The 24,863-nt window shown below is 37.6% G+C and overlaps 1 protein-coding gene across 8 annotated transcripts in view; it reads right to left on the reverse strand.

Annotated features, from left to right (window-relative positions):
* Positions 1-24,863, reverse strand: part of MTUS2 (microtubule associated scaffold protein 2) — a 589,535-nt gene that overhangs the window by 366,160 nt on the left and 198,512 nt on the right. For all 8 annotated transcript variants that reach the window (XM_038573372.1, XM_038573369.1, XM_038573370.1 and 5 more), the window contains one exon: positions 23,387-23,627. In XM_038573372.1, the coding sequence (XP_038429300.1) occupies positions 23,387-23,627 (241 nt within the window). The remainder of the gene's footprint in view (positions 1-23,386; positions 23,628-24,863) is intronic.

Below are 24,863 nucleotides of genomic sequence, written 5' to 3' on the forward strand. Positions count from 1 at the left end.
AATAATACACTTATACTTGGAGACTTGAATATGGTGCTTCCTACAACAGATAGGTCTTCTAAGCACAGTATCTCCAAAGAAACAAGAGCATTAAATGATACACTGGACCAGATGGATTTCACAGATATTTACAGAACTTTACATCCAAACGCAACTGAATACACATTCTTCTCAAGTGCACATGGAACTTTCTTCAGAATAGACCACATATAGGGTCACAAATCAGGTCTTAACTGATATCAAAAGATTGGGATAGTACCCTGCATATTTTCAGACCATAATGCTTTGAAACTAGAAATAAACCACAAGAAGTTTGGAAGGATTTCAAACACGTGGAGGTTAAAGACCATCCTGCTAAAAGATGAAAGGGTCAACCAGGAAATTAGAGAAGAATTAAAAAGATTCATGGAAGTTAATGAGAATGAAGATACAACCATTCAAAATCTTTGGGATGCAGCAAAAGCAGTCCTGAGGGGGAAATACATCGCAATACAAGCATCCATCCAAAAACTGGAAAGGACTGAAATACAAAGGCTAACCTTGCACCTAAAGGAGCTGGAAAAAGAACAGCAAAAGAAACCCTCACCCAGCAGAAGAGAGTTAATAAAGATCCGAATAGAACTCAATGAAATAGAGACCAGAAGAACTGTGGAACAGATCAACAAAACCAGGAGTTGGTTCTTTGAAAGAATTAATAAGATAGATAAACCATTAGCCAGTCTTATTAAAAAGAAGAGAGAAAAGACTCAAATTAATAAAATCATGAATGAGAAAGGAGAGATCACCACCAATACCAAGGAAATACAAACAATTTTAAAAACTTATTATGAGCAGCTATACGCTAATAAATTAGGCAATCTAGAAGAAATGGATGCATTTCTGGAAAACCACAAACTACCAAAACCGGAACAGGAAGAAATAGAAAATCTGAGCAGGCCGATAACCAGGGAGGAAATGGAAGCAGTCATCAAAAACCTCCCAAGACACAAAAGTCCAGGGCCAGATGGCTTCCCAGGGGAATTCTATCAAATGCTTAAAGAAGAAACAATACCTATTCTACTAAACTGTTCCAAAAGATAGAAAGGGATGGAATACTTTCGAACTCGTTCTATGAGGCCAGGATCACCTTAATTCTACAACCAAAGACCCCACCAAAAAGGAGAATTATATACCAATATCCCGGATGAACACAGATGCAAAAATTCTCAACATGATACTAGCCAGTAGGATCCAACAGTACATTAAGAAGATTATTCACCATGACCAAGTGGGATTTATCCCCGTGGTGCAAGGCTGGTTCAACACTTGTAAAGCAAGCTACATTTATGAAGGCAAGGGAAACAAAAGCAAAAATGAATTATTGGGACTTCATCAAGATGAAAAGCTTCTGCACAGCAAAAGAAACAATCAACACTAAAAGACAACCTACAGAATGGGAGAAGATATTTGCAAATGACCTATCAGATAAAGGGCTAGTTTCCAAGATCTATAAAGAACTTATTAAACTCAACACCAAAGAAACAAACAATCCAATCATGAAATGGGCAAAAGACATGAACAGGAATTTCACAGAGGAAGACAAAGACATGGCCAAGAAGCAGATGAGAAAATGCTCCGCATCACTTGCCATCAGGGAAATACAAATCAAAACCACAATGAGATACCACCTCACACCAGTGAGAATGGGGAAAATTAACAAGGCAGGAAACCACAAATGTTGGCGAGGATGTGGAGAAAGGGGAATCTCCTTGCACTGTTGGTGGGAATGTGAAATGGTGCAGCCACTCTGGAAAACTGTGTGGAGGTTCCTCAAAGAGTCAAAAATAGATCTGCCCTACGACCCAGCAATTGCACTGTTGGGGATTTACCCCAAAGATACAGATGCAGTGAAACGCTGGGACACCTGCACCCCAATGCTTATAGCAGCAATGTCCACAATAGCCAAACTGTGGAAGGAGCCTCAGTGTCCATCAAAAGATGAGTGGATAAAGAAGTTGTGGTCTATGTATACAATGGAATATTACTCAGCCATTAAAAATGACAAGTACCCACCATTTGCTTCAACGTGGATGGAACTGGATGGTATTATGCTGACTAAAGTCAGTCAATCAGAGAAGGACAAACATTATGTGGTCTAATTCATTTGGGGAATATAAATAATAGTGAAAGGAAATAAAGGGAAAAGGAGAGAAAAATGAGTGGGAAATATCAGTCGGGGTGACAGAACATGAGAGACATCTAACTCTGGGAAACAAACAAGGGGTGGTGGAAAGGAAGGTGGGTGGGGGTTTGGGGTGACTGGGTGATGGCACTGAGGGGGGCACTTGATGGGATGAGCACTGGGTGTTATGCTATATGTTGGCAGATTGAACTCCAATAAATAAATAAATAAATAAATAAAATCTTCAAAGTGCTGAGAAAAAATTTTCAATCTAGATTTCAATCCCCAGTGAAAATGGTTTTTTAAGATTTTATTTATTTGTGTGTGTGTTTGAGAGAGAGAGAGAGAGAGAAAGAAAAAGACAGCATGAGCAGGGGTGGCACAGAAGGAGAAGCAGGCTCCCCACTGATCAGGGAGCCAGATGAAGGACTCAGTCCCAGGACCCTGGGATCATGATCTGAGCCAAAGGCAAATGCTTAACCAACTGAGCCACCAAGCACCCCTCAATACCCACTGAAAATGTTTTTAAAAAGAAGTTAGTAGACTTCTATAGACTTATAAAAGCAATGAAAGAACTAATCACTAGAAGTCCACAACAAGAAATGTTAAAGGAAGCTCTAAGGTAGATAAAAAATGATACCAGACAGAAATATGAATCAAGCAGAGAAATGAAGAGTAACAGAAATAGTAAAATATGTAGTTAAAAATAAACAATATTTTTCACATTTTGAAATCTTTAAAGAAGATAATAGCTGTTTTAAACAAAATTAATGACAATTTATGTTGGAGATCATTATATATGTAGAAACAAAATGTATAAAAATAGTAATACAAAGAATAGGAGGGGGAAATGGAAGTACACTACATTGAGATTCTTACACTATGCATGAAAAGTCATAATATTATTCAAAGATAGACTATGGTACGTTAAAGATGTATATCTAACTCAGAGTATGGATTGATAAGCTTTTTCTATAAATGGCAAGACAGTAAATATTTTAGGCTTTCTGAGTTAATCACCTATGTAGCAACAAATAAATCTATCATTTTTGTATACAAGCAGCCATGGACATAATATATAAAGGAAAAAGCATGGTTATGTTCCAATAAATCTTTATTTACCACTAAATAAAGCCCAATAACAAGTAACAAGGTAAAAGATAAACAGGACTGATTTCACCCAACAAACAATATGTCAATCAATGGCCTAAGGCAGTCACTAAAAGACAGAACTATGTATAAGCCAACAACAGAGACAAAATGGGGTTTAAAGAATACTCAATCCAAATGAAGGTAGCAAATGAAGAAAAATAAATGATGAAGATATGGGTTAAATAAAAAACAAGTAATATGGTATTTTGAAACCCATTATATTAATAATTTCATTAAATATAACTGATCTAAAGACTTCAATTAAAGGGCAGAGATTAGTACATTCGATTATTAAAAGCCCATTTTAAATATAAAATATAAATATATTAAAAGTAGAAGATGGCAGAGGAGTAGGGGGCTCTAATTTCATCTGATTCCTGGAATTCAGCCAGATAGTCAGCAAATCATTCCGAATACCTGTAAAATTAACCATAGATATGAGAAAAGAACCGTTGAAATTCTACAAATAGAAAAGTAAGCACTTTTTTGCAAGGTAGGAGGTGTGGAGAAGTGAATCCAAGGCAATATATCAAAAGATAAACCAAGGAGGGAGGGAGCCTCCATAAACTGGGTAATGGAAAGTGTTATGAACAGTAGAGTGCAAAATCAGAACTTTTATTTTATTTTATTATTTATTTATTTATTCATGAGAGACAGACAGAGAGAGAGAGAGAGAGAGAGAGAGAGGCAGAGACACAGGCAGAGGGAGAAGCAGGCTCCATTGCAGGGAGCCTGACACAGGACTCGATCCCAGGACTCCAAGACTACGTCAAAGGCAGGCACTAAACCACTGAGCTACCCAGGGATCGCCCAGAAGTTTTAGAAGTCTACCTGAATGGTGATCACAGGCTGAAGCAGGGCAGAATCCCAGGTGAGACAGCATGGCCTCAGGATCCCCAGGGCTCACAAAAAGAATGAGGATGACTTAGTGCAACAGAGTTCCCAAGCACTGAAGCAGGAAAGCCAGAGGAAAATAGTAAGGCTAGGCACAGGTTTTATGTTTGGTGTTGCCATAAACTGCAAACTGCTTTCTGAGTAGAGGCCCAGCAAGAGGCAGAATCATGCTGAGAAGCCCCCTTCCCTCCCCAGGGAGGAATGGTGCAGCCCTGCTGCAGGAGTCTGTGGTTTGGAGACTCCAAACAGGGTCAAGTGCCTGAAATATAAATGCTCAATCACAAGAGTGATTGACTGCTTTTCTGTGAGGGCTCACTGAAGAGTAGAGGGGGGTGAACTTTCAGGTCCAGGGCTAGAGATTGGGACACCACCATCTTCATGCCCTCTACCAGTGCTGAAAGCCTTCAGGGAGCAAAACAGTGCCATGCAGTTAATCCAAAGCCACTTACAATGAGCCCAGCCCTCTGGCAAGAGCAGTGCAATTCCAGCTGCAGAAGACACCTAAGAATCAACACAAGTCTCTTCCTCCAGAAGACTAGCAGAAACATCTGGCTAATACCAAGTTTACCCATCATAGAGAACTGCAAAACTCCAGCTCTTGAGGAACACAGTATATGGCATTAATGTTTTTTTCTTATCATTCTTTAGTATTTCAGTTTTATATTTTTTTTCCTTTCTAGTTATTTTCTTATTTTATAAATTCTTTTTCTTAACTTTTTAAATTTTCATTTTTAAATTTGAGTTTCATTTTTTGTTTCCTTCCATTGTATTTAATTTTATTTTTGTATGTATATAAGTTTTTGTTTCTTTCCTATTTTAGGATCTAGTTTTTTCTAACAACCAGACCAAAATACACTCAAGATCTGGTTTATTGTTGTGTTCTGCTCTACTTATTCTTCAATTTTCTTTCCATTTCTCTCTCTCTCTCTCTCTCTCTCTCTCTCTCTCTCTCTCTGGTTTCTATTCTGATTTGTTTAGCTTATATGTTTTCTGGTGTCATTGTTGCAATTTATGTATTTTCTCTCTTTTATCTATTCTTTCCTGGACATAATGACAAGATGGAAAAAATCAGTCCAAAAGAGAGAACAGGAGGCAGTACCCATTGGCAGGGATTTAATAAATATGGATATAAGTAAGATGTCAGAACTAGAATTCAAAACAATGATTATGGGATGCCTGGGTGGCTCGGTGGTTTAGCACCTGCCTTCGGCCTGGGGCATGATCCTGGAGACCCGAGATCAAGTCCCACATCAAGCTCCCTGCATGGATCCTGCTTCTCCCTCTGCCTGTGTCTCTGCCTCTCTCTCTCTCTCTCTCTTTCTCTCTCTCTCTCTGTGTCTCATGAATAAATAAAATCTTTAAAAAAATAAAATCTAAAAAAAATGACTATAAAGATACTAGCTAGGCTTGAAAAAAGCATAGTTGACATCAGAGAATCCCTTATGAGAGAAATAAAAGTATTAAAACTAATCAGGTTAAATTAAAAAAGGCTATTACTAAGATGCAATAAAAAAAAAAAGGAGGTTCTACCTGCTAGGATAAACAAGGTTTAAGAGTCATTGAAATAGAAGACAAAATGATGGGGCAGTCCAGGTGGCTCAGCAGTTTAGCGCTGCCTTCAGCCCAGGGCCTGATCCTGGAGATCCAGGATCGAGTCCCACATCGGGCTCCCTGCATGGAGCCTGCTTCTCCTTCTGGCTGTGTCTCTGCCTCTCTCTCTCTGTCTCTCTCTCTCTCTCTGTGTGTCTCTGTGTGTCTCTCTCTGTCTCTTATGAATAAATAAAATCTTTTTAAAAGTAAGAGAAAATGATGGAGAATAAGGAAGCTGAGAAAAAGAGAGTAAACAACTACTGGATTATGAAGGGAGGATTTGAGAGATCAGCGATACCATAAAACGAAACAATATTAAATAATTGGGGTCCCAGAGGAAGAGGAAAGAGGGGTAGAAGATTTATATGAGCAAATTATAGGTGAGAACTTCCCTAATATGGGGAAGGAAACAGGCATTGAAGTGCAGGAGGCACAGAGAATCACTCTCAAAATCAGTAACAATAGGTCAATACCTCGACACATAATAGTGAAGCTTGCAAATTTCATGGATAAGGAGCAATTCCTGAAAGCAACTCATGACAAGAGTCCTTAGCCTACAAAGGTATAAAGATAAGGCTGGCAAGCAGACCTGGCCAAAGAGACCTGGCAGACCAGAAAAGACTGGCATGATATGTTCAAAGTATTAATTAAGAAAAATATGCAGCCATGGGTACTTTATCCAGCAAGGCTGTCATTCAGAATAGAAGGAGAGATAAAGAACTTCAAGGACAAAAAGAAACTAAAAGAGTTTATGATCACTAAATCAGCCCTGCAAGGATCCTTTGAGCAAAGAGAGCCCAAAATAATAAAGAACAAAAAGGAACAGAGACAATCTACACAAACAGGGTTATAACAGGTAATACAAAGGCACTAAATATATACCTTTCAATAATTACTCTAATGTAAATGGACTAAATGCTCCAATTAGAAGACACAGGGTATAAGATTGGATTAAAAAAAAAAGACCCATACATATGCTGTCTATAAGAGACTCATTTAAGATCCAAACACACCTCTAGATTGAAAGTGAAGGGGTGGGGAACCATTTATCATGCTAATGGACATCAAAAGAATGCTGGGGTAGCAACCTACATAGCAGACAAACTATATTTTAAACTGAAGCTTGTAATAAGATATGAGGAAGGACACTATCATAATAAAAGGTCTATCCAACAAGAAGATATAACAATTTTAAATATTTATGCCCCTAACTTGGGAGCAGCCAATTATATAAGCCAATTAATAACAACATTAAAGAAACACACTGATAATAATACAATAGCAGGGGACTTTAATGCCCCACTCACAGCAATGGACAGATCATCTAAGTAGAAGATTAACAAGGAAACAAAGGCTTTGAATGACACACTGGACCAGATGGACTTCACGGTTATATTCAGAGCATTTCATCCTAAAGCAACAGAATACACAGTCTTCTCACATGCACATTGAACATTCTCCAGTATAGATCACACAGTGGGTCACAAATCAGGTCTCAACCAGTATCAAAAGACTGGGTCATGAAGGTTAAAGAGCATCCTACTAAATAATGAATGCGTCAACCAGAAAATTAAAGAATTTTAAAAATTCGTGGAAACAAATGGAAATGAAAATACAACTCTTTAGAACCTTTGGGATGCAACAAAGGTGGATCTGAAAGGGAAGTATATAGCAATACAAGCCTTTCTCAAGACACAGGAAAAGCCTCAAATATACAAGCTAACTTTATACCTAAAGGAGTTGGAGAAAGAATAGCAAATAAAGCCTAAACCCAGCAGGAGAAGAGAAATAATAAATATTAGAGCAAAAATCAATGAGGTAAAAATCAAAAGAACAGTAGAACAGATCAACAAAACTAGGAGCTGACTGAAAGAATTAATAAAATTTATAAACCCCTAGGCCAGACTTATCAGTAAGAAAAGAGAAAGGACTCAGATAAATTAAATCATAAATGAAACAGGACAGACCACAACCAACACTGAAAAAATACAAATAATTATAAGAACATATTATAAGCAACTATATACAAACAAATTAGCCAATCTGGAAGAAATGGATGCACTCCTAGAAGACTGAACCAGGAAGAAATAGAAAACCTGAAAAGACCCATAACCAGCAAAGAAATTGAAGCAGTGATCAAAAATCTCCCAAAAAACAAGAATCCAACACCAGATGGCCTCCTAGCAGAATCCTACCAAACACTTAAAGAATTTATACCTATTCTTATGAAACTTAAAAAAAAAACATGGAAGGAAGACTTCCAAACTCATTCTATGAAGCCAGCATTACCTTGATCCCCAAACCAAGGGCCCCACCAAAGAGGAGAATTACAGACCAATAACCCTGATGAACATGGATGTCAAAATTCTCATCAAGATACTAGCCAATAGGATCCAATAGTGCATTAAAAAGATTATTCACCCTGACCAAGTGGGATTTATTCCTGGGGTGCAAGAGTGATTCAACATTCACAAATCAATCAGTATGATTCATTAATAAAAGAAAGGACAAGATCCATATGATCCTCTTGATAGAGGCAGAAAAAGCATTTGACAAAGTACAGCATCCTTTCTAGATTAAAAGTTTCCACAGTGAATGGATAGAGAGAACATTTCTCAGTATCATAGAGCCATATACAAAAAGCCCAACAACTATCATTCTCAATGGGGAAAAACAGAGCTTTTTGCTTCTCACCACTGTTGTTCAACATAGTATTGGAAGTTCTAGCCCCCGCAATCAGACAACAAAAAGAAATAAAAGGCATCTGAATTGGCAAAGTAGTCATCAAACGTTTTCTCTTTGCAGATGATATGATACTCTATGCTGGAAATCCAAAAGACTCAACCCCATAATTTCAGAACTCATACAGGAATTCAGCAACGTGGAAGGATATGAAATCAATTCACAGAAATCAGTGGCATTTCTATACATTAACAAGAGACAGAGAAAGAAGAAAGAGACGAAAGAAAGATTGATTAAAAAATCAATCCCATTTACAATTGCACCAAAAATCGTTAAGATATGTAAGAATAAACCTAACAAGAAAGGTAAAGGATCTGTACTCTGAAAACTATACAACACTTATAAAAGAAATTGAGGAAGACAACTGCTTTCAAAGAAGTGAAAAAACATTTCTTGTTCATGGATTAGAAGAACAAGTATTGTTAAAATATCTGTGCAACCCAAAGCAGCCTACACATTCAATGCAAGCCCTATCAAAATACCATCAACATTTTTCAAAGAGCTGGAACAAATAATCCTTAAATTTGTATGGAACCAGACAACATCCCAAACAGCCAGAGGAATGTTGAAAAAGAAAACAAAAGCTGGTGGCATCACACTTCTGGACACCAAGCTGTATTACAAAGCTGTAATCATCAAGACAGTATGGTACTGGCACAAAAACAGACAGATCAATGGAACAGAATAGAGAAACCAAAAATGGACCCTCAACCCTATGGTCAACTAATCTTCAACAAAACAAGAAAGAATGTCCAATGGAAAAGAAGATAGTCTCTTCCACAAATGGTGTTGGGAAAATTGGACAGCCACATGCAGAAGAATGAAACTGGGCCATTTTCTTACACCATACATGAAAACAGACTCAAAATGGATGAAAGACCTACATATGACAGGAATCCATCAGAATCCTAGAGAAGAACACAGGCAACCATCTCCTCGACTTGAGCCACAGCAACTTCTTGCTAGACACATTTTCAAAGGCAAGGGAAACAAAAGTAAAAATGGAACTACTGGGACCTCATCAAGATAAAAAGCTTCTGTACAGCAAAGGAAATAGTTGACAAAACTAAAAGCCAACCTACAGAATGAGAGAAGATATTTGCATATGTCTTATCAGATAAAGGACTACTATCCAAAATCTATAAAGAACTTATCAAACTCACACCCCAAAAAACAAATAATATAGTCAAGAAATGGGAGAAGACATGGACAGACATTTCTCCAAAGAAGACATACAAATGGCCAACAGACGCAAAAAAATGCTCAACATTATTTGGCATTAGGGAAATACAAATCAAAACCACAATGAGATACCACCTCGTACCAATTAGAATGGATAAAATTAACATGTCAGGAAACAATCAATGTTAGCATGGATGCAGAGCAAGGAGAGCCCTCTTACATTGCTGGTGGGAATGCAAGCTGGTGCAGCCACTGTGGAAAACAGTATAGAGGTTCCTCAAAAAGTTAAAAATAGAGCTACCCTATAACTCAGCAATTGCACTATAGGTATTTATCTGAAAGATACAAACATAGTGATTCAAAGGGGCACCTGCACCCCAATATATATAGCAGCAATGTCCACAATAAACTATGGAAAGAGCCCAGATGTCCACTGACAGATGAATGGATAAAGACAATGTGTTACTCAGCTATCAGAAACGAAATCTTACCATCTGCAGTGATGTGGATGGAACTAGAGGGTATTATGCTAAGTGAAATAAGTCAATCTGAGAAAGAAATTACCATATGATTTCACTCATATGTGGAATTTAAGAAACAAGACAGAGGATCATAGGGGAAGGGAGGGAAAAATAAAGTAAGATGAAATCAGAGAGGGAGACAAACCATAAGAGACTCTTAACTCTAGGACAAACTGAGGGTTGCTGTAGGGGTGTGGAGTAGCGGGGTGGGGTAAATGGGTGATGGGTATTAATAAGGGCACTTGATGTAATGACCAATGGGTGTAATATGCAACAGATGAATAACTAAACTCTACCTCTGAAACTAATAATATACTATATATATGTTAATTAACTGAATATAAATAGAAAAACCTACAGAATGGGAGAAGATATTTGCAAATGACGTATCAGATAAAGGGCTAGTTTCCAAGATCTATAAAGAACTTATTAAACTCAACACCAAAGAAACAATCCAATCATGAAATGGGCAAAAGACATGAGCAGAAATCTCACAGAGGAAGACCTAGACATGGCCAACATGCACATGAGAAAATGCTCCGCATCACTGGCCATCAGGGAAATACAAATCAAAACCACAATGAGATACCACCTCACACCAGTGAAAATGGGGAAAATTAACAAGGCAGGAAACCACAAATTTTGGAGAGGATGTGGAGAAAAGGGAACCCTCTTACACTGGTGGTGGGAATGTGAACTGGTGCAGCCACTCTGGAAAACTGTGTGGAAGTTCCTCAAAGAGTTAAAAATAGACCTGCCCTACGACCCAGCAATTGCACTGCTGGGGATTTACCCCAAAGATACAGATGCAATGAAACGCCGGGACACCTGCACCCCGATGTTTCTAGCAACAATGTCCACAATAGCCAAACTGTGGAAGGAGCCTCGGTGTCCCTCGAAAGATGAATGGATAAAGAAGATGTGGTTTATGTATACAATGGAATATTACTCAGCCATTAGAAATAACAAATACCCACCATTTGCTTTGCTTCGACGTGGATGGAACTGGAGGGTATTATGCTGAGTGAAATGAATCAATCGGAGAAGGACAAACATTATATGTTCTCATTCATTTGAGGAATATAAATAATAGTGAAAGGGAATAGAAGGTAAGGGAGAAGAAATGTGTGGGAAATATCAGAAAGGGAGACAGAACATAAAGACTTCTAACTCTGGGAAACGAACTAGGGGTGGTGGAAGGGGAGGAGGGCGGGGGGTGGGGGTGAATGGGTGACGGGCACTGAGGGGGGCACTTGACGGGATGAGCACTGGGTGTTATTCTGTATGTTGCAAATTGAACACCAATAAAAAATAAATATTATTTAAAAATTAAAATTAAAATTAAAAAATGAATATAAATAGAAAAACCAAAATAACTATATTAAAAGTAATATAATGGGAAAAAAATTATCAGTTAAATACTAATCAAAAGAAAACTAGAGTTCTATACTATTATTAGACAAAATAGACCTCAGAACAAGGAATATTATCAGGGATAAAGATGTATATTTCATAATGAAAAGGGTTAAGTTTGATAGAAAGACATGAAAATCCCAAATGAGTTTATACAAATAATAATAGCACTTTAAAATATGAAGCAAAATTTAGCATAACTGAAAGGAGAATTTTTAAACGACACAATTACCTTTATTGATTTCACCATTCCTAAGTAATTGATAGAATAAATTATAGTAAAACTATAAAGGTCTTAAATAACACTATCAAATGACTATTCTCTTAACATTTCTAGAATAATACACCAAACATAAGCCTATTTTTGGTCATCAAATTAACCTCAATGACTTTATAAGAACTCAAATTAGACAAAGTATGTCCTGTGGCCACAATGGAATCAAACCAATAATCAATAAAAGAGTTTTTGAAAAATCCCCAAATATGGGAGAATTAACAATACAAACTAAAATGTCACAACAATCAAAAAAAAGTCACAAGAGAAATCAGAAAATCCTTTTAACTGAGTGATAACAAATATAAATACTCCAAATCTATAGGATATAGCTAGAAATTGAAAATATAAAAAAATACCTTGGCAATAATATAAAAGAAAATAAAAAACATTGAGGATTTTTACTTGTAAGATACACACGACATAAAATTTATCATCTTACCCATTTTTAAATGTACAGTTTGTAGCATTAGGTATATTCACATTATTGTGGAACCAATCTCCAGAACTTTTCCATCTTGCAAGACTAAAACTCTATACCCAATAAAAACAAAAACAAACAAAAAAAAAACCATTTCTTCCTCTCCAACCCCTGACAACTATCATTCTACTTCCTGTCTCTATGATTTTGACTATTCTAGGTACCTCATATAAGTGGAATCATATACTAATTTTCTTTTTATGACTGCCTTATTTCACTTAATATAATGCCTTCAAGGTTCATCCATGTTGTAGCATGTGTCAAAAATGTCTTCCTTTTTAAGGTTGAAAAATACTCTATTGTATGTATATTTTGTTTATCCATTCATACATGGATACAGGGACATTTGGGTTGCTTCCACTTCTTGGATATTGTGAATAATGCTATGAATATATAAGATTATTTTAATGTCCAAAATGTCCACAATAAACTAAAAAGTCATGCTGAGAGACATTAAAGAAGGTCCAAATAATTAAGAGATATACTAAGTTCATGGATTAGAAATCTAATGTTGCTAAAAATCTCAAATTTTTTCCCAAATTAATCTTTAGATACAACACATTTCAATCAAAACCACAGTAAGTACATACATATTTTTTAGAATCTGACAAGCTGACTCTAAAATATGAACGGAAATGTAGATAATTTAGAAGAGTCAAACAGTTATGAAAAGCAATAAAAACCTGTAAGATTTACACAAACTGATTTCAAGACTTACTACAAGTCCACAGTATCCAGAAGAGTGTGCTATTGGCATAAGGTGAGACATGTAGATCAACAGAACAGAATGTAGAGTCTAGAATAGACTAAATTTATACAGTTTATTTTCCATGAAAAAGGATAATATTTTTAAGAAATGGTGTTGGAAAAATTGGACATCCGTGTGACAAAAATATGAACCTTAATTCATATTTCAAACCACATATAAAATTAACTCAAAATGGATCAAAGGCCTGAAAATAAAAAAAAATAAAACTATTGGAACTTACATAAAATATAGAAAAAAATCTTTGATACCTTGGGTTAGGCAAAGTTTCCTAGATAGGAAACAAAAAATGATAAATCATAAAAGAAAAGTCCTACAAACTGGAATTTATCAAAATTAAAAGCCTACATTTTGAAAGACAGTGTGAAGAAAATTCAAAGTCAAAACAAACAGCAGAAGAAAATATTTTTGAAAGATACATGTAAAAGGAAACTTGTATTCAGAATATAAAAGACCTTTTACAACTGAATAATAAAACATATTTTTAAATGGTCAAAGGATTTGAACAAATACTTCACTAAAGAACACATATGAATGCAAATAAACACGTAAAATGATAGCCAATATCATTAGTTATTAGTGAATGCAAATTAAAACTAAATAGTTTTATATAACTGCATACCCATTAGAATGGCAAATACTAAAAAGACTAACAATACCAGATATTGTTGTGGATATGAAGCAACTGGAATCCTTACATATTCCTCATAGCAATGTAAGATAGGAAAACCACTTTGGAAAATAGTTTGACATTTTCATTTAAAATTGGATATACTATAAAACCCAGCAGTTCCACTTCTAGGTAGTTGCTCAAGAGAAATGAAACTATATGTCCACAAAAATATCTGTATATGAACTTTCATGGTATTTTCATTTGTTATACAGGCCAATACATGACAAAGTTCATCAAGTAGTGATTGAATAATCAAACTGGGGAACATCCATCTATTCAATACTCAACAATAAAAGGAATGAGATATGGATAAAGGCAACATCATGGGTGGATCTCAAAAACATATGTTGAGTGACAGATACAAAAAGAGTATATACCCCAAAGATACAGATGCAATGAAACACCAGGACACCTGCACCCCGATGTTTCTAGCAGCAATGTCCACAATAGCCAAACTGTGGAAGGAGCCTCGGTGTCCATCGAAAGATGAATGGATAAAGAAGATGTGGTTTATGTATACAATGGAATATTACTCAGCCATTAGAAACGACAAATACCCACCATTTGCTTCAACGTGGATGTAACTGGAGGCTATTATGCTGAGTGAAATAAGTTAATCGGATAAAGGACAAACATTATATGTTCTCATTCATTTGGGGAATATAAAAAATAGTGAAAGGGAATAAAGGGGAAAGGAGAAAAAATGAGTGGGAAATATTAAAAAGGGAGACAGAACATGAGAGACTCCTAACTCTGGGAAACGAACTAGGGGTGGTTGAAGGGGAGGTGGGCAGGGGGTGGGGGTGAATGGGTGACGGGCACTGAGGGGGGCACCTGATGGGATGAGCACTGGGTGTTATTCTGTATGTTGCAAATTGAACACCAATAAAAAATAAATTTATTTAAAAAAGAGTATATATTGTGTGATTCCACTTATGTGAAAGTCTAAAAATATTTTCTACAATGACGGAAGGCAGACCAGTATTTGTAGTAGGAAGGGAGACTGTCTGATAATGGGCTGAAGAGAAATTTCAGGGAGAATAGAAGACTCAGTGTCATCACTGTGGTTACAAAATTATATAACAAGTATGCAAAGATATATTAACTTTGACATGCAAACCCCCCAAAACTGGATCCTGGCATTTTCCTGTGGGGGTGGGAGGGGCGGAGGAAGAGTGAATTGGGCCCTCTAGCAGCAGGTGAGTGGCAAGGCTCTGTCATCCTGCTGATTAATAATGTGAATTGTTTACCAGAAAGATCTCACTTTGGATGCTATTACTCTGAATTACTAGATTTCGACCTTGTGAATATTACTAATCACCTGAGTCTTATCTGTACAACACAAAAAGAAAATGAAAAAAAAAAAACCAACAAACCTACCTCATAAGTTTGTTTGCACATTAAATATTGTTTTATACAAAAATCACTCTGCAGTTGTTAATTCTCATCTTTGTCATCATTATACTGAGGTTGTTAAAATAATTCTATATACAAGCTCAGCTTTAAAACAAGCCATCCCTTTCACTAAGGCATTACACAGTAGCTTTTCTCCCCAGTCTTGCAATATGCATCTCACACTGTTCAGAACACAGCTTTCTTGGAGCACCTGGGTGGCTCAGCGATTGAGCATCTACCTTTGGCTCAGGGAGTGATCCCAGGGTCCTGGGTTCGAGTCTCACAATGGGCTCCCCGCAGGGAGCCTGCTTCTCTCTCTGACTCTCTCTCTCTGTGTCTCTCATGAATAAATAAAAATCTTAAAAAGAAAAAGAAAAGAAAACTTTAACTTTTATTTCCCTTCTGAAATGTGGCAGTATGGCATCCAGACGCTTTATTCATTTGTCTGGACCATTTTCACTTAACTTTCTTATCTAGGCCTTCCTCTTTTAGCTGTTTTGATTTTCTTAAAACTGAGGAAATAGACCTCAGAAAATGATTCCAGATACTATTTTGCACATTGACGGCAACAAGATAGAAGTAACAATTACCTGCAAAGTTAATTTGTGTGTGTGTGTGTGACCCATAACACATCTGAGATCAGCTGACAGTGTTGTTTCTGTTTGGATCAGTATTCAATAAAGAGGCAGTTTTAAGGGAAATTCTGCTCATTAGTGCAGTGATCCCAAATTGTTACAAGTATGTTACAGGAACCCTGCATAAAACAAAATCACTCTCATTCCCTCAAATCACGAAATAACAAGTGTCATCCAGCATTTCTGCTATTTGCTTCTTACATTTCATAAGCACGAATTGGCTACACTTGTGGGTCACTTCTTTTGTCTATCTGGCTAATCAGTCCTTTGTCCCCATTATTACATTTATATTGCTCTTGTAAAGATAACTAATGACTTCTATGTTGTCAAATTCACTATTCCCTTCTCTGTCCTCTTACTAACTGGTTCCTCAGTGGCGATCAAAATCATTGACCACTCCTTCCTTCTTTGATGTACTATCTTCTCTTGGCTTTCGGACACAACCTTCTCCTGGATTTCTACTTTCTACCCTGGTTGCTGCTTCCTGCTCTTCTTTGCTAGAACTCTATAAATGTTGGGATGTAGGGGCTCATGTCTTTTGCTCTCGAGCTATACTCCCTTGACTTTTTCTTTTGTTTTTATTGAGGTATTATTGACATAACATTATAATAGTTTCAAATATAGAAGTAATGATTTGAAATGTGTATGTGTTGCAAGATGGTCACCACAGTAAGTCCAGTTAACATCTGTCACTATACATAGTTACAACTTTTTTTTCTCAGGATGAGAACTTTTTAAGATCCACCTTCCTAGTTACTTGCAAATATGGGCTTGACTCTCTTGACTTTAATAGCATCTGCTAAACCCCAAGTTTTAACCTTCAGCGCTAACTTCTCCTGGAGATTCTGACTCACATGTCTAATTGCTTCTGTGACTGCTCCACCAAAACAGAACTCTTTGTACTACTTCCCTGGCTAGTCAATCTCTCTTAATAAATGGCATCACCATCCACCTAGTTCAGTTGATCCAGCCAAAATTCTAGAAGTCCTCACTGGCTCCACTTTTTCCCCATCACCCGCCCTCAAGGTCCAATCATATTGGATCTATCTCCAACATATATCCCAACAATTCTATCCTTTTCTCCTTCTATACTGCCACCTACCAGGACCTTACATCTGTACAAGAATACTAGCTCTTAACTGGTCACCCACTATAGTTTTACCTTTTCTGCTCTATTGAGTCCCCCAACATGACCTTTGTAGGCCATAAGTCAGATCATGTTTAAAGCTTTTGGGGGCTACTCATTATACTTGGGTTCAAACCCAAATTCCTTGCCAGGGCCTCTAAGATCCTATGTGATCTGATCATTGTCTACCTCCCTACTTCTCTTCTACTATTCATCTCTCACTTACTCTAGCCATGCTGACTTTATCCCTGTTCTCTGACCATGTCAAGCTCATTCCTTCCTCAGGGCTTTCATATGTGCTGTTTCTACTGCTTGGAACACACTTCTAACACAAGCAGCTAGATAGGAAGCCATCACCTCATGAGAGGATAAGTCCAGAGAGTCCAGAAAGAAACAAATATTATACACTCAAAGATTCTCAAGAAAAATGTTGGAAAGTCTAGAGTTTCCCCATTCTTCCCCTGAGGGGACTCCGGACATGTGTGGAGCCAGAAATGAAGACTGACTGTTACTCTGGTCCAGCGGTGTTGAGGCTGCTTATATGGCAGGGGGAGTTGAAAATATTCTGATAGCAATGACTGGGGTGGGCACTGGGGAGACTGGGAACATTTCTGGGAGTTGAGAGTTGGGGAGAAAGAGAAGAGCTCCAGAAAAGTTGTAGAATAGGAGAGACTAGGAGAAAAAAGGGAAGTGAGTTTGTTCAAGTGGTTAGGAATTGAGTCACTTGCTTTATACAAAACAGATATAAAGTAGAATGCCTTATTATTCTCTTGGTAATGGAAATGAGCCTCTTTATTATTTTTAAGAATTTATTTATTTATTTGAGAGAGAGAGAGAAAGCATGAGCAAACAGAAGGGCAGAGGGAGAAACAGGCTCCCCGCTGAGCAGGGAACCTGATATGGGTCTCTATCCTAGGGTCCTGGGACATGATCTGAGCCGAAGGCACTTAACCAACTGAGCCACACAGGTGCCCCAGAAATGAGCTTCTTTAAATGATTGTACCAAGACTGGTCCCATCTGGGGCCAGGGCTCACTTGGGAGATACCCAGGCTCTGCCCTTCTATTGAACTAAACAGGTAGCATTTGGCACCTAATTGTGGAAATAAGAGGAATAATGGTAATAATATAATAAGAGGAAGGGAGGTAAACAGAGAAAGAAAATACTTTCTGTGTTCTCTAGGGGTCCAGGTTCTACAGTCAGTGTGTGGAGAGGAGGAAGTATGGAGGCAGGTGGGGCTTTTACTTGCCCTCATATTTTCATAAGGTGAGTTCTTCCTGTCTAGTTCTCTGAGGTTGTGCATGTGAACACAGGCTCCCTGTTTTAATGGTTTCTCTCCTGGTTTTAATGGTTGGCAGCTGTAAAGCTGCTTATATTTTAGTCTCATGACACTCAACCTTGCAGACTGATTGTTGTAAAGTCTTTAGCCTAAATGGTATAACTGGCATTATACTAAGGCAGGTATCAACAAACTTTTTTCTTAAAGGGTCACACAGTAAATATTTTAGGCTTCTGGGCAACATCTTATCTCTATTATAATGACTCAACTCTGAAAGCAGCCATAAGCAAAAGGAGAGCAAAGGAGTGTGGCTGTGTTCCATTAAAATTTATATACCAAAACAGTTTTGCAGCCCAAGGACCATGGTTTGCCAAAAAATCCACAAACATTGGTCTTATCCTTGTTTTAAAAAATAAAAATACTGCAGCGTAGTAAGATTTAAAAGGCAGTTCAAGTTTATAGTCTAGTGTGGGGGCTAAGAACATGAATATGGAAACAGTCTTGAGTCAAATCTCTGCTCCACAGTTTACAAGCTGCATGACATAAATTGTTTCACTCTCTCCTCTTCTAACACAAAACAACAATCATATCTAACTCAAGGTAGGCACAAGAGGTGTTGTATAACCCTCCAGCAGCATCCCTTAACTCCATTAAGATTTCTTCAGCAAGATGCATAGATATTCACACAAAGCAATATGAATGAACAAATAGTCACCCTGGTTATGGTCAGGTAGTGCCACTGAATGAATGAAAACCTTTTGTTCTCATAGGTTTTGAATTTCAGAACTATGTATTTGGGATCTTCAGACTTGTATATATTTCTCAGTTCTATATTCTTATTTTTAAACTCATTGTGATTTTTTTCAAAAAAATATTTTTATTTACTTGAGAGAGAGAAGGCACAAGTCGGGGGAAGGACAGAGGGAGTGGGACAAGTAGACTCCCCGATGAGCAAGGAGCCTGATGCAGGACTCAATTCCAGGGCCCGAGATCATGACTTAAGCCAAAGGCAGATGCTTAATCAACTGAGCCATCTAGATGCCCATTTTGTTTTTGTTTAAGATTGATTTGTTTATTTTAGAGAGAAAGTGTGCACACATGCACACAAGCCAGGGGAGGAGCACAGGAGAGAAAATCCTGAAGCAGTCTCCTTAGTAAGCATGAAGCCTGATGCAGGGCTCCATTCTCAGGACCCTGAGATCATGATCTGAGCCAAAACCAAGAGTTGGCCACTTAACCAACTGAGCTACCCAGGCTCCCCTAAATTCATTGCTTATGTCCTTTTATGATCAATCTTTTGGAATCTTGATGTTTTTCTTCTTGATTTAATTGAGTGCTTCAAAACAAAAAGAAGTCCATTTTAATGTAGCTGTATCTGTCCATGCTTACTTCTGTGATTTAGACTAACACAGTAAATGTGCAATCAGGGATTACAGAACAAAGGAATGAGCTTTTCTCTTTTTCCATAGCTCTGTGAATTCGAGTCTTGAGTGAACCACATTCCCCCTGGCTAGAATATGTCTTGCAGTGAAGGAACAAAATAAGAGACTCCATTACAGAGGTGGTCAACAGGAGGGTATAAGAGTAGGTGAGGATTCAGACTGCTGTAATTCAGAATCCTACCTGTCTGGATTTTCTTTGTCCTTTTTACTCCAGAAGGATGGTATGTAGATATTTCCCTTCATTTCTTTGGAGAGTCTGAAAGGTAAGCCCTCCTAGTTCTCAAAATAAGAGACACTATTAATAGTTTATTTTTTTTTTTTGGTGGGGGGCATATAATGACTTTGGCTCTACATTTTATGGACCTTCATGAAATTTTTTAAAAAATTATAGTGTTTGAGGAGAAAGGGAATATCTCTTTCTTCCCATGAAGAAAAATGAAAGGATTTCTGAAGAAAATATATAAATGAGTCAGGTATATTGCTAGTGCAGGTCCTGGTACTCTGGGGGACTCAAGCAAAGTTGCTCAAGAAGAGAAAGGGCCTGCTACCTGGAATAATTCAAGCAGGCCAAGCAAAGAGCCACTGGCCTGGCTCCAGGGCCCAAGAGCTAGTGAGAGCACAGTCATCCGACCAAAGCTCCCCAGTCTCTGGAGTAAGAACTTATCATTGTCTCTCTCTGAGTCTAGGCCTGGTGATTCTTCCAACAGCACTAAGAAAGAATTTCACATTTTCAGTGTCCTGTAGGAGTGACACATATCATCATTACAAGGTTTTGCTAGGTCCCTAATGATTATCCATGTAGACACACATCTCTCTAAATTAAGATACCCAGGAACCCTAGAAAAAGGGTTGGAGTCTTGAAGAAGCAGGGGTGGAGGAGTACCTTATATTTCTGGGTGCTAAGCTGAACTCTGAAAAGTGTCACCCTCATCACAAATGTGTGAACACAAATAAGTCATCCTCAGAAGGAGCTCAATCCGCCTGCCCATACTGCATAATGGCATTTTTATGCAAGTAGTATATTCTTAAAGACTTTTCATTACCCAAAACTTGACTATTGTTAAATAAATGTCAACTAAGTTTTTTAGTAATTTTAAGTTTTTCCAAGTTCTACGCATAAAGTAAAACTAACAACATCTGTTACATCATTGCTATTTCAAAGCTCATAATTCAAGTCTGCATCAAATTTGTAAGTTACTGGTGAAGGTGGTGGTGAAATAATGCTGGAAAGAGTGGCAGCCTAGTGGAGGAGAGTATCATAGCTTTAAAGACTGGCCATCTAAAAAAAAAAAAAAAAAAAAGACTGGCCATCTGCTGACAACTAATACTTTCAGATCTCCAGCCAGCCCTGTCCTCTCAACTATGGTGTCCTAGATGCAATGCTTTATCCTATAGAATGGCTAAAGACATTTCAGCTATAACATGTCCTGAATTAGCTCCTATCCTCCTCTTCTAAACCAGCTTCTCCTCTTCTCTAGGTAGCATCTCCATAGTCAGGGGGTCACCTTCCACTGCAGTTTTAAAAAAATAATTTGATTTTTATGGAAGTCCTTACAAAAAAACTATTAAAAAATGAGTTAAAAATTATTATTCATCCATAAATACCTCAGTAAATGCAAGTTCATAAAATAATATAATGGAAAATAGGTTTTAAGAAGTTCCCTTCCACTAATAATAAAAAATGCAATAATAATAATAATAGGAAGAGGAGGAGTGGTAATAATACTGGCAAAGGTATGGCAAGAAGAAACACTTTCAAGAGACATTGGTATGAAAATAATTGTTACAAGTTTTATAGAAAAAATCCTTGGCCTTAAAAAAATGTTTAGATATACTTTTATCCAGTCATTACACTTCAAATGATCTAGCTTAAGAAAATAATAGGAAAGAAGACAAATAAGTATACACATAAGATTCAAATCACAACATTATTGAAATAGTATGGGATAAGCAGAATTCAACTGCCAGTAGGGCAATGACTAAATCAATTCTGACACGATTCCCCACCTTCTCCTGTTCTTCCCACTTCCTCCAAGAGGCTGTCCTTGTAGCACCTCCATCTCACCCATATAATTCTTCTGGCTGCAATTTCTTAAAACAATATATTCCCTGCTTTCATATTTATAATTATGTATTTATTTTTTTCTTTCTTTGTCCATTTCATACATTTGACTATAAGATGCATAAAGGTAGGAGCTCTCCGGTTTCTTCACCACTGCAGTCCTTAATTTACAACTTCTGGCACATAATAAGTACCCCAATTTGTCAAATAAATGAACAAAACAGAATTATGCTGCCATAATATTTCTGAAACACAGATGACCTAGGAAATGCCTATAATATGCTATTAGTAGAAAAAAATGAAATTCACATTCAGTATCATTGTAACTATTGGAAAATGCACAGAAAAGATCACACCAGGAAAAAAAAAAACCAACAACTCCATATTAGTAATTCTGGCTGGGTGCTAAAAATATGTTAAACAGTATTACTTCCTTTTCCATATTTTTCTATATTCAAAATGTTTTATACTGGAGTGTATTATTTCTATAGTAAAATAATACATAAAGACTAGAGGAGGGATCCCTGGGTGGCGCAGTGGTTTGGCGCCTGCCTTTGGCCCAGGGCACGATCCTGGAGACCCGGGATCGAATCCCACGTCGGGCTCCCGGTGCATGGAGCCTGCTTCTCCCTCTGCCTGTGTCTCTGCCTCTCTCTCCCTCTCTCTGTGTGACTATCATAAATAAATAAAAATTAAAAAAAAAAAAAGACTAGAGAAAACCAAATGAGCAGAAGAATGGAGACAGCAAATAAGGCAGTGCAGAGAACTTTAGGGGGTGACACTGGCCAGCCATGGTGGAGCAGGAGGACAGGGCTGGGAGAGGTGGTGTAGCCTATCTGTAAGCCATTATGGAGTGGCCCAGATTTGTGATCATGGTCAGTGCTGGGCTGTAGGAAAATCTCTTTGGCAAACTACAACCCACAGGCCAAATCCAGCCCCCTCTCTATTTTTGTGAATTAAGCTGTTTTGGAACACAGCCACACTAATTCACTGATGTGCTGTCTGCGGCTGCTTGCATGCTACATAGTTACAACACAGACCATAATGGCCCACAAAGCCTAAAATATTTACTGACCCCTTACAGAAAAACTCCTCTGGCCTCTGATCTACAGGCTGTAACAAACAGAGAAAGGAGAAACCACAAGAAGTGAGGAGGTGGTTGCAAAGGCCACCCTTTCAGAGATAATGTGGAGGATGACTGATGCAGACGGAGGAGCCTTGATGAATACCTGTATCGAGCCTTGATGAATACCTGTATCAACAGGCAGATGGAATAGCAGAAAAAGACTTTCGAGGGGAGGCATTCTTATATCAGCCAGTTACTGCCATTTTAGATAATTACTATTTAAAAGTGCAGCAGGAGGGCAGCCCAGGTGACTCGGCGGTTTAGCGCCACCTTTAGCCCAGGGCATGACACTGGAGACACAGGATGGAGTCCCACGTCGGGCTCCCTGAATGGAGCTTGCTTCTCCCTCTGCCTGTGTCTCTGCCTCTCTCTCTTTCTCTCTCTTTCTCTCATGAATAAATAAATAAAATATTTTAAAAAAATAAAAAAATAAAAGTGCAGCAGGAAAAGGTAGTAACTGCTGGATCACTTACCCGCAGAATCAGAACTGTAGAGGCTGGCAGCTGCTGTGATGGGTCCTGGCGGGTGGATGGCACCTGCTGAGGACCTCTGACTCGCAATCAGGATCCTGCTCTTTGCAGATGGCAAACGGGACATTGCACCCAATCCCAACTGGGGCTTCAGGAGCATGGCCGATCGATAGAAAGTTGGAGGAACTTCATAATGAGTATAGGAAGGAGAACAAAATTCTTCTTTTCCGGGGCGTTCTGTAACCTATGATAAATGACCAGAAGCTTAATCAGAGAAGCCTACATCGTGAGATGAGTATGGAATGTGGTTAGGAGAGCAGGGCTCCAGCAATGGCCACTCTGGCACCATGGAGTTGCTCCATCATGGAGTACTTATCTTCTCTGGGCTCCAGGGTCTTCATCTCTAAGTTAACAACACAACTGGATGACCTCTCAGGTCTGGGGAAAAAACTTACTATACAAGATTTTTAAATTTGATTATTACAAAATCACTGAAATCTGCTCAAGTAGCCAATCTATAAATACATAATCTCAATAAAGTGAGGAAATAGTTTAGCAAATGTTCAAAGACTTATGAAAGTTTCATTATTCCTAATGAGAAAAGGCATGATTTTTATGGCAACCTACTCTGAAGCAGTTGAACTTTACCAATTTATGTTAAATCTTTACTGGGCTACTTGGGAAATAAAATACGCACTGCTAATGCGGAGAAAAGCTTGTTTGGAAAAATAGACCAGTTGATGGAAAAATATGTTTTCAGACCTCTACAATCTGTTTACATCATTAAAACCAGAGACTGTGAATCACCTCATCTGTCTTTCCCAGTAAGTGGGGTGTCCATGAATGTTTGACAAGTTTCACTACAGTGGAAATCCTAGGGCAGAATCTTACTGACTGCTAACTGCCTAGCACCTAGAATGGTGCCTAGAACATAAAGTCAATAAATATTTATTCACTAAAGGACTCATGTTTTTATTCTTACTTAAAGTTAATAACATAATAATCCCATTACTTTTCCTATAGTTAACAGTTTGGGCTAGGACACAACCAATATACCTTTTATATTTGTAATTCTATGCTGACAAAGCCTGTTCATATTATCAGTATTTCCTCATATTAAAAATTAAAAAATAAGATAATAATCTTTATTTCCTCTAAGTTTAAAAAAATAGTGCTTGAGGCTATCTACGAAAAGATACATCTGTTAACTCTGCTCTAAATCACAATGTATTTTGTGTGTCAAACATTTATATGTGTCAAACATTTATTCAGGAATCACAAGGATTTAACAATATTCTGTAAGAGGGGCTACATGGCTTTGATCCAAGCTGTTGAAGAGAAAAACTCTTAATTTGATACTCTTTTAATGTTGAAACAGATACAAAAGTTCTCCTTAAACTGACATTATTGAAACAAAAAGATTAGGCCTTTAAAGCTTTATCATAATCGCATTGTAACATATGCATACTTGCTTTAATGG

Source organism: Canis lupus, chromosome 25 (assembly GCF_011100685.1).
Source record: "Canis lupus familiaris isolate Mischka breed German Shepherd chromosome 25, alternate assembly UU_Cfam_GSD_1.0, whole genome shotgun sequence".
NCBI lineage: Eukaryota > Metazoa > Chordata > Mammalia > Carnivora > Canidae > Canis > Canis lupus.